The sequence below is a fragment of the Ovis aries genome, chromosome 18 (assembly GCF_016772045.2).
Source record: "Ovis aries strain OAR_USU_Benz2616 breed Rambouillet chromosome 18, ARS-UI_Ramb_v3.0, whole genome shotgun sequence".
NCBI lineage: Eukaryota > Metazoa > Chordata > Mammalia > Artiodactyla > Bovidae > Ovis > Ovis aries.
Genome location: NC_056071.1, coordinates 66093483 through 66110209, shown reverse-complemented (window position 1 = coordinate 66110209; position 16727 = coordinate 66093483). Strand labels below are relative to the sequence as shown.

Genomic DNA, 16727 nt, shown 5'->3' with positions numbered 1-16727 from the left:
CTGCATATCTGAGGTTGATGATACTTCTGGCAGTCTTGATTCCAGCTTGTAGCTCATCCAGCCCAGCATATCTCATGATATACTCTGCATATACGGTAAATAAACAGCTGACCGTAAACAATCTGGTCAGACTCCTTTCTCAATCCTGAGCCAGTCTGTTGCTCCATACAGGGTTCTAACTGTTGCTTCTTGCCGTGCATACATGTTTCTCAGGAGGCAGGTCAGGGGGTCTGGGATTCCCATCTCTTTTAAGAATTTTCCGCAGTTTATTGTGATCCACAGAGTCAAAGGCTTTGGCATAGTCAATGAAGCAGAAATAGATGTTTTTCTGGAACTCTCTTGCTTTTTCAATGAACTAGCAGATGTTGACAATTTGATCTCTGGTTCCTCTGCCTTTCTAAATCCACCTTGAACATTTGGAAGTTCACGGTTCACATGCTGTTGAAGCCTCACTTGGAGAATTTTGAGCATTACTTTGCTAGTGTGTGAGATGAGTGCAATTGTGCGGTAGTTTGATCATTCTTTGGCATTTCCTTTCTTTGGGTTTGGAATGAAAACTGATATTTTCCAGTCCTGTGGCCACTGCTGAGTTTTCCAAATTTGCTGGCATATTGAGTGCAGCACTTTCACAGCATCATCTTTTAGGATTTTAAATAGCTCACTGGAATTCCATCACGTTCACCAGCTTTGTTTGTAACAATGCTTCCTAAGGCCCACTTGACTTCACACTCCAGGATGTCTGGCTCTAGGTGAGTGACCATACCATCATGGTTATCTGGGTCATTAGGACATTTTTTTGTACAGTTTTTCTGTGTAATATTACCACCTCTTCTTAATCTCTTCTGCTTCTGTTAGGTCCTTACTGTTTCTGTCCTTTATTGTGCCCATCTTTGCATGAAATGTTCCTTTGGTATCTCTGATTTTTCTTGAAGAGATCTCTGGGCCTTCCCGTTCTATTGTTTTCCTCTATTTCTTTGCATTAATCATTTGGGAACACTCTCTTACCTCTTCTTGCTATTCTTTGGAACTCTGCATTCAGATGGGTATATCTTTCCTTTTTCCTTTGCCTTTTGCTTCTCTTTGCTCAGCTATTTGTAAGGACTCCTCAGACAGCCGTTTTGCCTTTTTGCATTTCTTTTTCTTGGGGATGGTTTTGGTCACCACCTCCTGTACAGTGTCACGAACCTCCGTCCATAGTTCTTCAGGAGCTCTGTCAGATCTAATCCCTTGAGTCACTTCACTGTACAGTCATAAGTGAATTTTGCAATAAGATTTTTTGCCCAGAGGCCATCCAGGCTGTGGAGTAGGCTGACCTCTGGGTTCTGTAATGAGTCTCTGCTGATTTTCTCCTCTGGGCTCTTACTTACAGTGCTCTGCTTTCCAAGGAAACGTGCGTCATGCATTTGAGTTCTTCAGTTACAAACACAATGGTTTGTCACTATCTTGTAACTCTTGAATGGAGATTGTCTCCTACAGCTTCACAGGGAAGAAGAGCTTGAATGGTTCTGGGCTTTTTCTTGTTTTAGGTGTTCACTGCTTTGTTCCTGAACTCTTCAGGTAGCAACTTAAGCTTTGGAGTCAGACACTCTTGGGTCAGACACTCTGGTGCTCCTTAGTCACATGACCTCGGGCAGTCCTTTACTCTGTCTGCGGTGCCGGTCATCCCAGCACCTAGTTCCATGGACTGTTGGGAGAGGTCAGTGATGTGATGTGGGTAAATAGCCTGTCTGCGAACATAGTAAGCGGTGAAATCATAGCCGTTTTTGCTATTAACAAATTGTGAAAGTCCTTTGAAGTTAAGTATCTGGCTAGAAACTTCAGTTCTCACTTTAAGCACCTAGATACGTCAGTACTAAGCAAAGTGAATGAGGCTCAGTCGCGCCCGACTCTGCGGCCCCGTGGACTGCAGCCCACCAGGCTCCTCGCTCCATGGGGCTGTCCAGGCAAGAGGACTGGAGTGGGTTGCCATTTCCTTCTCCAGGGGATCTTCTCCACCCAGGGATCGAACCTGGGTCTCCTGCATTCCAGGCACGTGCTTTAACCTCTGAGCTATGTGAGTACTAGCAGAATTTAAAAAGAAACAGCGGACCTCTGTATGTCTCCTACTTCCAACAAGCAGTTTCCATAACCATAGGCTATAGACAAGGCATTTATTATGAAAACTTATTTAAAAACCCTGAGATCTTGGTCTTTTACCGACAAAACTTAGGCAAGCCTTTAGAAAAAATAATGGGTTTTGTGTGGAAGTTAGTAACTTAATGTTTAGTTTTCCTTTTATAGTGATTTCCAGATCCTGGTTACAGTTGTTACTGAACGGTGCTAACATTGAACTCTGTCTTCCGTGGGCCTCCCCTGATGAGGTGGAACCCTATCCACCATATCACTCTGCTGTACCAACTGTGGTCTGTCTTGTTTCATTAGGACGTCTTATCATGGTCCGTGCCATTAGAGCCTGAATTTAGATTCCGTGAAGCCCAAGAGACAGCTTTTGAAGTATTTTTTTTCTTTGTAAATGGCATAGATAATCTCCAGGCACTGAGACGTTTGCTTTCTACACTTGAGTTTTGCTTAGTTTTCTAAGGAGGAGAAACATTTTGAAAATGGTAACTCAGAGCATTATAAGCAAATTCAAAGTAGCATCATGGTTTTTGAGAGATGGCTCAAACCTGAAGGACAAAATAGAGTCATTTGTAAAAAGATATGAGGGCTATTGGACTTACTTTTCTGTGTAAATTGTGTTCTGATTTTGTACAGATAGATAGTATTGTCAATACACATGATTATATTAAAGTGCTCTTCAGAGACATTGCTAATTATTATTTCTGTTTTGAGTTTTTCCTGCTGGCAGAGGATTAGTGGTACTTGACTTCTGGTATTAGCAGACATGAAAAAACAGGATTTGTCTAATTATAAATCTTTATTACTAGAGAGAAGAAAAATAAATACAAAGAAATGATTTAATATTTATTTAAAGTTATTTCCATTAGGAAAAATACTGATTGAATAGGTTGAATAACTGGTATAGCTAGATATTTTAAAAATAAGTTTATTGATATATAATTCACATGCTATCACATTCATGCCTTTGAAGTATACAATTTAGTGGTTTTAATATATCCACAGATTTGTGTAACCATCACCACTAGCTAAGTTTAGAATGTTTTCATCACCCCAAGAAGAACCCTGGTGCCCATTAGCAGTCACTTCCTCGTCGTCTTTCCTCTCATCCCCTGGCAGCCACTCATCCGCTTTCTGTGTGGATTTGCCGGCTCTGGGCGTCTTGTGCAGGTGGGGTCACAACAGCGTATGCCCTTCAGTATCTGGCTTCTTTCACTCGGCATCGTGGCTCTAAGATTTATCCGTCATCTAAGGAATGCAGCATTCTCTTCATTCCTTTTCATGGCCAAGTAATAGTCCGTGGTGAAGACAGGCATGCAACATCTGTTTATCCATTCATTGGTCTTGACTGCTTCCACTTTCTTGCTGTTATGACTGTGACTGTAGTTAGGCTAGAGTTTTATGACTGTGACTGTAGTTAGGCTAGAATTTTTTGCTCACGTTTTTGTGTAGACATACTTCTCTAGGGTATATACCTAGGGTTAGATCAGTGTTTTTCAAAAATACATATAGGAATATATTTTCTTGAATTTTCCAAAAAAATATGTAGGAAAAGGAAGCCTTATTCTGAGAATTGTTAATATACCTGAATTAAAATTTTGTAAGGTCAGTAAAATGTAATTAGAACATCTATTAGGAGATCATCTTTATAGTTGAATAATTAGAAAAAAATGCATGATTCTTTATTCTGGTTCCCTTATATGATTAACTTGTACATTTCAGATTCTTTCAACTGTAGACACTAGATAAAACTTGGTTAATTGAGAAGTTACATAGTAATGGCAAGTATATTCTAAGTACGAAGGTATTTATTAAAATTTCGCTGTTTTTCTTTTTTCTTTTGGAGTGGTTTAGAGTAGTGATTCAGACTGTAGCTTTGAAGTCAGTCAGATCAGGGTTAAATCCTGGCCTGGCATTCATTAGCTCGGTGACCTTGGACAAGTTATTTAACCTCTCCAGGTTTCCTTTCCCTAATGTGTAAAATGAAGGGCGGTGTTTGTCCCATAGAGTTGGTGTGAGGATTGAGGATGTGTGAAGTGCAGATGGCAGACACGATCAACTGAAGACCGTAGTTTCCATGAGGGTTCACTGTGTCTGTCGTACAGTTCTGTGGGTTTGGACAAATGTCGAGCATCTTTTATCTTCCAGTAGAGGATCATACTGAGTCGTTTCACTGCCCGAAAAAATTCTGAGTGTTTCATTTACTCATCCTTCCTCCCGCCCTCAACTCCTGGCAGCCACTGATTTTTTTTTTAACGTCTCCACAGTGTTTTGTTTTTCAGAATGTCATTTCATTGGAGCCATACAGCGTGTGGCCTTTGCAGACTGCTGTCTTCGCTTAGCCGTATGGGTTTGTTTCCTGTGTCTTTTTGTGCCTCGATAGCTGTTTCTATCGCCGCTTGGTGTCCTTTGGATGCACCACAGTTCATCCATTCATGCACCTACTGAAGGATGTCTTGGTGGCTCCCAAGCTTTGACAGTTATGAATAAAGCTCCTGTGAGCATCCATGTGTAGCTTTTTGTCTAGATATGAGTTTTCAACTCACTTAGATCAATGCCAAGAATCTTTCATTGTTAGACCCCATGGTAAGAGTACGTTTAGTTTTGGAAGAAGCTGTGAGGCTGTCTTCCAGAATGGCTGTGCCGCGGTGCTCGGCTTCTTCCCCACCACCTGGCATCGGCAGTGTTCTGGAGTTTGGACCGTCTGTTAGGTGGGCGGTGCTTTCTTTGATGAGGTGTGTAGATCTTTTATCCACTTTTTGATTGGGTTGTTTTCATATTACTGAATTTTCAGTTGTGTATATTTAGGATACAAGTTCTTTATCAGTTATGTGTTTTATAAATATTTTCTCCCAGGCTGGTCTTTTCATTTTCTTAATAATTTGTGTGTGGGCGGGGGGGTGGTGTTTAAGTTTTTATTTTATACTGAAGTATAGTGGATTTGCAGTGTATTACAATACTGTTTTATATTGTTCTGCTCCATTAAAAATAAAACTGGCCCCGAGGGCACTAACTGATTACACAGCATGTTAGTAGGTCACAAGCTGTGGTTGAAAATCAGTGTCTCTTCTGTTTCCATAATGTTCCATGAACAGAGTCAGTAAAGCAGCAGACATTCTGGGCAGTGGTTCCCAACATCGACGAGTAGGGGTGTCGAGGGTCGGTACTGCCCTTTTCCTATTCAGGGACCCTTTAAGTCTTGGAGACTAGGTTTGCTCAGCTGCTTCACCCCCACGCGCGCTATGGACTTACGGCAGACCTAGTCTTTATGAGAAGGCTCATGAGTTTTGCATTTCTGGAGGGCTTTAGACAGGTTCCCCCCAAATGCATATGCTTTTAAATACTGGAGGAACTAAATAAGTTAGATGGAGGGAAGCTGAGATGTGTATTTTGTGTTCCCAGGAATAGTGTATAACCAGATTTCACCAGTTCAGGCTATTGAGAGGAAGTTTTCATATGATGGAATATATATATTTTAAAAAGCTAAATTATTAAAGCAAATAAAAACGGTGACTTGAACTAAACATAATTGATATGGTTTTTGAGGATCTAATTTAAAGGTCACTTAACTGTATTATGGAGAAGGCAGTGGCACCCCACTCCAGTACTCTTGCCTGGAAAATCCCATGGACAGAGGAGCCTGGTGAGCTGCAGTCCATGGGGTCACGAAGAGTCGGACACGACTGAGCGACTTCACTTTCACTCTCATGCATTGGAGGGGGAAATGGCAACCCGCTCCAGTATTCTTGCCTGGAGAATCCCAGGGACGGAGGAGCCTGGTCTGTGGGGTCGCACAGAGTTGGACATGACTGAGGCGACTTAGCAGCAGCAGTAGCTGTATTAGTTTCTTCTTATAAGTAGATGCAACTCAAATATTTAAATGTATCTGTCCTCTCAAGAGTGTTAAATGTTTCTCACTTATTTAGAAAAAATTTTTCATTATTGTTCACAGGCTAGTTCTAGTTCTTTGCCAAAATAATGCAAGTTCTAGTCATGGGGATTGAACTTAATATGATCTTACTAAACTGTTCATTCTTCTTTGGAGTTAATTCTTTTCCCCCAGATTTGCAGGCGTGTGTGTGTGGGGGGAGAGGTGGAGCTCGCACCCTGGCACCCTGCAGTGCCACCTGTGGAAAGCGGGAAGGCTTTACCCAGGGATGGTTGCGATGTCTGGGTTTGAGTGGAATCTGCCAAATATCACATACGTGTGTACAGGCTTCTGACTTTCACACTAGCATTTTTAAGAGGTTCTTTTCCTCCTCCTAGTGTGGAGTAACTCGGCTACTAGAGGGATATAGTATTGATCTTTTTTTCCTGTTTGAGACTTTGAAGATAGTATAAGAAGGCAGACTTTGTGACGCCACCTACTTTAAAAATAATTATTTCATATACTTGGGGGAGTTGGTTGAGTGCCTACTATGTGCCAGGCTTTGCTCTAGGCAGTAGTGATACAGCAGTGAATTAGCTAAATCCCTACTCTTCAGGAGCTTAAGTTCTAGTGGAAGGAGACAGAGGATAAACAAATAAATACACAGCTTACACAGGTGTGTAGGTGGTGGGGAGTGCAAAGAGAACGAAGTGGTGAGAGGCTGCAGTGAGACAGGGAGGCCGCTTCAGACGGGCCGGTGAGGCGGACAGAGGCCTTACAGGCTCCCCCCAGGCGGTTCCTTACATCAGTGGTCGATCCTAGTGGCTTTCTTTATGGAGCTCAGATGACCTTAGGAGTGAGGATTAGGTGCCCTCTTGCGGGATTCGATATGGTTATGCTGGTGGCTGCCTGCTAGGCTGCCTCTGTCTTTCACTTACCAGGCACCGCTCATCAGAATAGTCCACCAGCTCTGAGAACACAGGTGCTGCTCACAGCGGCCTGTGGCTTTTTGGGGTTTTTAAACAAGTTTTTAAAACGTAAAAATATGTGCAACTTGGGACACACTTAGATAATTTTAAGAGCAAGTAATGGGGTCAACAGCTCACCCCTGTGAGTCACACTATTTTAGTAGAGGATATAATCATGATAACCATTGATAATTTAGTGCAAGAATGTTGTGCCAGAAATAGCCACGGTCTGTTACAGGAGAGCAAAGGAGGAAGCTCTGACTCTCACCAGGCCAGGATGGGGAGACAGTGTGTCAGGAAATGCTCCTCGAGGAGGTGGATGACTGCGGATGATGGAGGGGGAGGGACAGGCCGGGGAGCCTGGCAGCGAGGCTTGTCTGGGCAGAGGGGGCGGGGTGAGAAGAGGCATGCAGAGCGCCGGTCGCTCCGCTCTGCTTGTGGCAGCGCAGTGTGAACCCGTGTGCTTCTCTAAGTGTGCTCGGCCAGACCTGTTATTTTCAATAGATTAACCTTCTAGGAAGAATGAGCAATAGCTTTTTTTTCTTTGTCTTCTTAACCCTTAACTCTATTGGATTTCATCTCTATATATACTATTAAGAAAGAAAGAAACAGCGCTGCCCCTTAGACTGCGACATGCTGCCAGCTGTAAGGCACCTTGTGGCTTCTTTGAAGACACCTTTAAAAGTGGATGCACATGCTGCTTGTGTTGAGCATCCTTCCACCTCTCTTAATCTGGGGAAACCTTGCTGTGATAATGGCAGCAGCCCCATGCCTTTCCAGCTCTACTTTTAGAAGATGCTTTAGGAAGTATGGCATCCAGGTCAATGCCAGCTTAATGTATCTCAAAAGCTTTTAACTCTCATGACTGTAATAAAGTTAGCTTTGACTGAGTGATAGAGATTAGAGGAAATGGATTGTGCTAAGGTTAGGAAAGATAGGCTTTAGTAAAGACTTTAAAATAGAATTAAAAACCGAAAGAATGTGTAGTGACTTTTGGATCAGTTATCTGGGAGTTCTTAACTTTTAAGAATTAGTGTTCAGACTCACAACTTGGCCATTCTGCCTCTCCTCTGCTTCTCCCATCATGTTGAACTTATTCACACGGCTCGGTAATTCAGAAAGCATCCCCAGAGTGTCACGCCATCATTCATTCTGACAACAGGTTCCTAAAGAAATCTGCTTTCTGAGCAGAGGAGCACAATCCGTGTCTTTATGGACGCCACCCTGTGCCTGTGGTGGGTGTGAGCACGCGAGACTGGTTCTGGCCAGAGGCCCGGCTTCGCGAAGCACATGGTCATGCAAACCTTCACTAGCTCAGAGTATGGAGAACAAGCCATGGACCCTGTAGCGGATGTGGGGCTGTAGGATGAGGCTGCAAGGGCTGAGGAACAGAGAGAAGCGGGACCCTCTCCTGGTCATTAGTGAGCTGTAGTTATAGCAGAAGATAATTTTTAAAAAATTTTTCGCTGCCTTGAAATTTCGATTTATAAACTGTGGCTTGGGAAAATCTATTGTTAGACCTTAAAAAGCATAGCCTGTGACGCCACATGGGAGGACATTTGCCACGTGTGGATTCGTGCTCAGTTGTGTCCAGCTCTGTGGCCCTGTGGACTGTAGCCAGACTCCTCTGTCCATGGGATTTCCCTGGCAAGAATATTCCATTCTTGGGTGGGTTTGCCATTTCCCACTCCAGATTTATCATTAGAATTGTAAAATAAATGTGTAAATAAAAATAAAAATCTGTTCTGATTGTTCTTGTGAAACTGGTATAGCATTAAGGCCCTTCAAGTTCTGGACTTGTTTGTAGTAGATCCAGGATTTACCTGTTTTATTCCAAATTATACAGATTCCAACCAGTTATGTGTTTAAGACCCCCGACAGGAAAAAAATTTGTCTGGATCAAGGATCAGAAAGAACTGTTTTATTTCTTGTAAAATAGAGCTGTGTTTATAATTTCCAGAAGAACTGCGTGAAAATGCGTGTTTACCGAACAGACTGGATGTGTCTCACTCAGCACTTGGACAGTGTTTCTCCGGTTCTGGGGTGCGGCGGGGACTTTGCATTTTGCGTGCCATTCCTGGAGTCGACCAGATTTCAGGGAGCCTCGCAGGCGTCAGATCCCGATCAGGAAGTGGAGTGAAAGATTCCAAAGTGAATTGCCTGGAGCCTGGGGAGGGAGGTAGACAGGCTGGCGCTGTGATGTAATAATGTGTGTGGAGGGTTACTGGATCACAGAGGAAGGAACACGTGGCCTCCCTGGTGAGAGAAGGTGGTGAAGGGAGGTTTTGCAAAGGCGGTAGCATCTGAGCTGAGTTTTGAAGGATGGACAGGAGTTGATAGGCAAACAGGAAGGGCACTGGGGCAGAGGGCCGGGGCCCTGAGAGAGCTGGGGAGGGGGAGCGAGGGGGAGCACAGGAAGACGCCAGGGCCGGCAGGCCAGGAAGGCGGTGAGGCCCGTTCCCCTTGGTAGGGGCCTGCAGCTTGTCCCGCCGTCCAGGCTTTCTCGAAGGCTGTTCTGTGGCGACCCAGGCCCCGTGAGAGTCCCTGGCAGGGGAAAGCTAGAGACCCGCATGAGCATGGCGACGATAGCCTCTGAGTGCCCCGTGAAGAGGCCAGTTTCCTGTTTATACACCGGAAGAAGTGTTTGGGGAGGGTGGCTGTTAGGCGGTACGAGCCCCCTGGATGTTTTAAGCCAGGAAGTGACTTCACTTGGTTCACGTTTAGAGAGGGAGCTGGTGACCGCCATGGGCAGGTGGGGTGAGAGGAGTCGGGGCCCAGGGAGTGCTCCATAACTGTGGCTGGTTTGGGTCGAATGGAACCTGGCCGCCAGCACAAAGATGCTTGAATCTCAATAGACAGGAATGCAGGGCACTGCTAAGAGAAGAGACTGTACCAGTAAGCTGTGCTAAGACGCTCATTTGACAGCTGAGATTTTGAGAAGGGAATTTGGGGACAAATACAGATTTTGTTTCTGACTTTGATCAAAGATTAAACATTCTATGATATTGTCTGATTAAAGAAAATCTTTGGCTTAAATTTTACTTTAGGAGTAATATTTTTAAAAATCCATTCTCAAAGGACCTCTTGAATTCTTAGGTCAAAGTGATAGGTTTTTGGTGTTTTTTTTTTTAAAAGATTAAAAAAAAATACTGGACAATTTTTATTTTTTGAAATTATAATGTGCTTTCATTTAAGAACCATTTTCATTTTTTTTACTTTGCTATATTATTTTTTCAATTAAAAAAAATAAATTGGATTTTTGGTCTTTCTAGTACCAAATTTTAGGAGCTCTTTAGATCTTGAGGGCTTCCCTTGTGGCCCAACTGGTAAAGAATCCACCTGCAATGTGGGATACCTGGGTTTGATCCCTGCGTTGGGAAGAACCTCTGGAGAAGGGAACGGCTGCCCACTCCGGTATTCTGGCGTGGAGAGTTCCATGGGCTGCACAGTCCGTGGGGTCACAGAATTGGACACGACTGAGCGACTGTCACTTTCCCTTTAGACATTGAGATTTACTTTTTACATGTAGTGCTAGTTGCAAATATTTTCCCCCAGTTTGTCTTTTTTGCTTTGTAAAAGATTCTTGTATTTAATTACTTGAATATATCTTATAATGGCTTTTCAGTCGTAGTTAAGAAAGGCCTCTCTACTCCAAGGTTACAAAAAAATTTACCCAGTTTTAGTTTAGAATTTTTATAATTTTGTGATTTACTTTAAGATATTTGATTAGGAACTTATTGCTTATGTGTAATATGCAATATAAATTCCTTTTTTTCCAGTTGGGCATATTAATTATTCAAGCAGCGTTCACTGAACAGTCTTTCCCCTCGTGAGTTTTGAGGTGCCTCCTTCATCATTGGCCAGTTTGTGTTTCTGGACTCCATAGTTTGTGCCACTGATCTGTTGGTGTTCTGGCGCCTTACCGGATTGAGGCTTTATAATGTCCAGCAGTGCTGGTTCCCTTCTAATAATCCTCTTTGGGCATTTTCCTGACTTGTCTTACATGTTAATTTTTCAACATGAACTTTAGAGTGAGCCTAACCTGTCCTGTAAGCATTTTGGCCGGATGGGGATGGATTGGTGGTAGGAAGGTGGGGCAATCACTTTTGATTTGCAAGTTAATCTTTTTATTGCTTAATGACTGTAAGTTGTAGCTTTAATATAATCTTTTTTCTTACAGATGATATTAACCGTGTTCTTGAGCAACAATGAACAGATTTTAACAGAGGTTCCTATAACACCAGAAACAACATGTCGTGATGTTGTCGAATTTTGCAAAGAACCTGGAGAAGGCAGTTGCCATTTAGCTGAAGTGTGGAGGGGAAATGGTATGTATTAGGCTCTATAACAGTGACCAAGTACATGAAATCCGATGTTTGTTGAATGCAGAATTTTGTTTCTGGTTCTTTGTTATCTGAGGTAATAAGGAACTGGGAAATTAAAAACTCGTTATATCACATGGGGATAGGATGGTATAAATGCTGTTTTCAAAAAAATGTGTTACAGCAAGGAGCTCAACCCAGTGCTCTGTGACAACCTAGAGGGGTGGGTTGGAAGGGACGTTTAAGAGGAAGGGGACGTATGTTTAAGTATTGATAGTAAGCCCTTCATAAATATTTATTAAATTGAGAAGAGTTAAGGCTGGCTCTTACATTTAAGGATTTGTCATGCTAGCTGGGCAGAGAAGATCAGTGCAGGTAATATGATTACTGAATGCAGAAAATCTGCAAAATAACATAGACTCTAACGGAGGGGTTGAATTGAGCTGGGATGAGATATGCTCGGTGAGAGAAGCAGTGTGAGGGAAGGACTGGAGAAGAGAATGGCCAGGGTGTGCCCCTCAGACAGCATTGTGGTGGTGGTGGTGTGGGGGGGTGGGTCGCTGAGATGGGCAAGGCCTCCGCTCCAGCAGCGAGTGGAAGAAGGGGCGGTGTGCACTCACCACTCCGCGTCAGGGAGCAAGAGAGCAGCCAGCTGGACATGTTGCGTTTGAGATAGGTGTCCAGGTGGATGTGTTTAAAGGACTCTCAGGGATAATCAGTGAATTCTTAACGCTTCTTAAAAACAGGTTTTTAAGAAGTGTTTTAACTGAGGTGTAATTGGCGTACAGCATTCTGTTTGAAATGCACCCCATAATGGTTTTATTTTTGTGTGTTGTGAAATGATCACCACGGTAGGTCTAGCTCACTTCCATTGCTGCACACAGTCACAGAGCATTTGTTCTTGTGATGAGAACTTTTAAGGTCTGCTCTCAGCAACTTCACACCTGCAGTTACAGTGTTAACTGTGGTCACCATGCTGTACGCAACATCCCCAGTAAGAGCTCTTTATGTATCCTAGATACAAGTCCCTAATCAGGTATATGATTTATAAATATTGTCTGTGTTATCCTTCAAATCTGGAGTAAAAACTTTAAGGACACATTGAGAGAAACTTGGCTTTGATAAATGGTGGATGGACCGTCACCAAAGTAGCAGGAAGAGGCCAGGTCCTCAGGCGTCAGTCTGACCAACAGGAGGGGGGTGAAGTAATGGGGGTTTTAGGGGGTGACTGTTAGAGCCTGGTCGCTCCATCATCTCTAGCCTCTCAGCTCTCTTGTCTTTGTTGCTTGTTATCACTACTGATTCCTGGTTGGCCTCATACAGTAGCTTGGGAGAGCCCCCATGGTCCCAGCTGCTGGAGGATGCTAGTCTCTTACGTGAGTCTTGAGCTGGTGCTGTCCCTGGCTCCACGGCCATCTGAAAGCGTGACCCAGGGTTTTACCTCATCGAGAATGAGGCCTGCCTCCCCGCAGAGCAGATGGTCACAGCCTGCCGCTCCTGTTGCCTGGAGCAGTCCCGAGCACCTGGCCCCCGAGCCTTCACTCTCCTCGAATCTTGGAGGGTGTTACGTGTCTCTCCTCTTTGCCTCAGTACTGTCATTGTGTTTATCAAAACAGGACAGTGGCTTTCATCCCCTCCTCTCTCATTGGACTAAAACTGGTGAAGGCGGGGACTTGTGCACCGTCACACATGCAGTGCCCAGCCTGGTGCTCATAGAGGCCCTGAGTAAACGCATCATTGAGTAGATTGGGGCTGCAGAGCGAAGTCTTGGCAAGATGGTGGCGGATGAGCTCCAAAGGAAGGGAGAAAGCACGGCCTTTCTCAGTCTTTTGACCCTGGAGGAGCGATTCAAGTGATTTTCAGATTTCGGAGAACCCTTTGCATAAAATTACTGCATCCGTTACTCACAATATACTCATGTCATCAGTGTTCATAAATAGAATACTCCAGTATAATTGTCAATGCTTTTTTAAAATTTTAATTTTTATTTGGCCACGTCGGGGCTCACTTGCAGCATGTGGGATCTTCACTGTGGCCCAGAATGCACAAGCTCAGTAGTTGTGGCCCGAGGGCTTAGTTGCTCCACCACACGTGGGCTCTTAGTTCTCCCACCAGGGATCGAACTCGAGTCTCCTGCGTTGCAAGGCAGTTCTTAACCACTGGACCACCAGGGAAGTCCCTGTCAGTCCCCTGTTGAGAGGAGAGCGTTTCTGTGTGGATCTGTGTGTTGGTCTGCTCAGGCAAATAACAAAGCACCCCAAACTGGGCGGTTCAAATAACAGAAATGCACCTGTCTTTTCACAGTTCTGGAGGCTGTTGGTCTGACTTCACGGTGTCAGCAGGGCCGGTCTCTCCTGAGGTCTCTCTGCGTGGTGTGTGGATGGCCATGCCTTCTCCCCGTGTCCTCACGTGGCCTTCCTCCTGTGTGTGTGTGTCCTAATCTCTTCTTAAAGGGACACCAGGCACATTGGATTGGGGCCCACTCCAATGACCTCGTTTTTACTTTCTACCTCCTTAAAGATCCTGTCTCCCAATAAGGTCCTGTTCTTATGGAGGACTAGGTTCAGGACTCAGCATGTGGGTTCCTGTGTGAGGGGACCCAGGCCAGCCCATAACAGCCTGTTCATCTGGCCCGCTCACCACCCTGCTCTCGTCTGGCCCCTTCCTTACACAGGGTGTCAGCTTTAATGCAAATCAGGCAAGACCTTCAGTTTTTCTTTTTCTGAAATCTCCTACTTGGTGTTTTTTGTTGCCTTTTCCAAGAATGCCTGAAAGTCGTATTATAGATTTCTCCATTACATACAGTGTTGATGAGGGTTAGTATTTATTACATGGTATGTGCAGGGTAGTTTTGTTTTCACTTTAAAACAGAAATAACATTTTAGTTAACCTTTATTTTAAAAAGCTACTGAAGCTTAGTTTGCTTTTCTTAAAGTTAATCTTTTCTTAAAAATTTTTTTATTTGTAAAGGAAACAAATTTTTTTTAATAACTGGCTTAAGGGAAAATTAGATTTAATATTTATAAAGTTATGCTCAGACTTGGTGAAGTTATGCTCAGATTTAAGTGAAGATTATGTGAAAGTCATTCAGTCGTGTCCGACTTTTTGGGACCCCATGGATTATACAGTCCATGGAATTCTCCAGGCCAGACTACTGGAGTGGGTAGCCTTTCCCTTCCCCAGGGGATCTTCCCAACCCAGGGATTGAACCCAGGTCTCCCGCATTGCAGGCAGATTCTTTACCAGCTGAGCCACAAGGGAAGCCCAAGTGAAGATTATAAGTTGACTTTAATTAACGTGAAACAAATTTGTAAGTCAAAGCAATACTAATAAAAATATGGCCTAAGATAAAATTTTATGTTAAACTGATGGACATGGTTAATCTTAAATTCCACAGCTATAGCATTAGAATATACATTTTTTTTTTTAGAATATACATGTTTTTAAAAAAAATTTTTATAACACAAAAATTGTTACTTTGAAAAAGTAAATCATGTTACGGTTTGACAGAAAACATCAAAATTCTGTAAAGCAATTATCCTTCAATAAAAAAAAAACAAGCCCCACCAAATGTGGAATGATAACGTTGGATACTTCTTTAGTGTTCAATTTGTGCTTGCTTCTTGCTGTACAGATACTCCGTTCTGAGTTGGTTGACCGAGATGAGACGATTTACGTCCTTGCCCTTGAGGTCTGTTGAATAAGACAGGGCTTGCCTACACATGTAGGAAGATGAAACGGCAGCAGCGTAGTGTGCATTGTGTTTCTGCGAATGGCGGGGTTTTCTTCCTTGTGGAAGTCTGGCCCTTCTCTCAGGGTGAAAATTAAATCACATCTTGTGTGTGTGATGAGGCTGCCACACGCGCGGCTCTTTCTCCTAACTTGGCCTGAGCAGGTGTCTCTCACCAGCCCTGCTCCTGCGTTGAGAGGAGAAGTGCGGTTGAGTTCTGTCCTGCTCCTCCCAGGGCAGGCGTTTTGCACCAGCCTCGGGACCTGCCAGTATCCGTCCTCACTTTCAAGCACAAGCAGCAGTGGGAACATTTCAAGGTTTCCTTTCTTTCCCTTTACATTGAGATAAAATTCACGTAGCCTAGACATCCCCATTGCGGGGTACAACTTCGTGGCTTTTAGGACGTTCTCAGTGTTGTGCAGCCGTCTCTGAACTCGCTGCCTCCCGTTTCTCCCACCCCAGCCCCTGGCAACCACTGTATTACTGTCTGGCTCTGTGTGTTTGACTCCTCTAGGTACCTCATAGAAATTGGATCATAGAGTATGTGACTCTGATCTGGCTTTTTCTGACTCAGCTTGCTTAAGATTCATCCCTGTTGTAGCACTCAGCAGTACTTACTTCCTCTCTGGCTGAAATTGCCCACTGTCTGATACGCAGCGTTTCGTTTATCCTTTCATCGGTTAGTGGAGATTTGGTTTGTTTCCCCTTTTTGGCTGGTGTGAGCATTCTCTTGCAAGTGTTTGTGTGGGCTAGCTGCATTGCCAGGAAGTGAGTATCAAGCCTTTGTGCATCTGATTGCCACCTGTAACATTTTAGTGAATACTAAAATTTGGGCAGTTTGTTAATGTGTTCCTTTGAAAGAGTGGGAGGTACACTGCTTCATGATGAATATAATCAAGGACATTTTTTCCAATGTTCCCTATTTAATGTTGCAAAATTGCTTTTATGATTACTTCTTTGTGTTTATGGTCTTGCTTTTATTTCATTAAAGTTAAAATTTAGTGCTAGTAATATCCTTGAATTCTGATGTATATATATGTGTATGTTTATTTAAATTTATTTTTATTCATTTTTTACTTTTGATAGGATTCATTTTGTTTGTCTCTGGGAAAAGTAAGAATTTTTCTGTTTGTTTTTTCCTAGAGCGTCCCATACCCTTTGATTATATGATGTATGAACATCTTCAGAAGTGGGGGCCACGAAGGGAAGAAGTGAAGTTTTTCCTTCGACATGAAGATTCCCCAACAGAGAGCAGTGAGCAAGGTAGATCAGCGCTTTACTTTTTGCCGTGAAATAAGCTACTTCAAGGAAAATAGGAATAGATGCTAAATTATCCCCCTGTTCACTTGCAAGTGGTGAGAGGGAGAGTTGGTGTCTCAAGGGGTTTTACCCCTGTTACTGCCTCCCAGCCCTTGCCTCCTCAGGATCCTGAGTCAGTCACATAATGCGTGAAATACGTGCGTGGACCTGCTGCCAGAAGGGACTGATCTTGATAAATATCACATGGTTGAAATCTCTCGATTTTAAGAATGAATGAAACCATGAAAGCATCATAAAAATTCTGAGAAATGCCTATATGTGCATTTGAAGAGAGAGAAAGAAAGAGCAAGAGCCACCACCTAAGTGGGGCGTGCCCTGGTGGCCTGGTGGTTAGGGCGCCAGGCTTTCACTGCCATGACCCAGGTCCACTCCCTGGTCAGGGAGCTGAGACCCTGCAAGCC

General features: G+C 43.6%; 1 protein-coding gene across 5 annotated transcripts in view; it reads left to right on the top strand.

The window, feature by feature from the left end:
- PPP1R13B (protein phosphatase 1 regulatory subunit 13B) overlaps positions 1–16727 on the top strand; it is a 73801-nt gene that overhangs the window by 21881 nt on the left and 35193 nt on the right. For all 5 annotated transcript variants that reach the window (XM_027957455.2, XM_042235574.1, XM_042235575.1 and 2 more), the window contains 2 exons: positions 11135–11282; positions 16150–16269. In XM_027957455.2, the coding sequence (XP_027813256.1) occupies positions 11135–11282; positions 16150–16269 (268 nt within the window). The remainder of the gene's footprint in view (positions 1–11134; positions 11283–16149; positions 16270–16727) is intronic.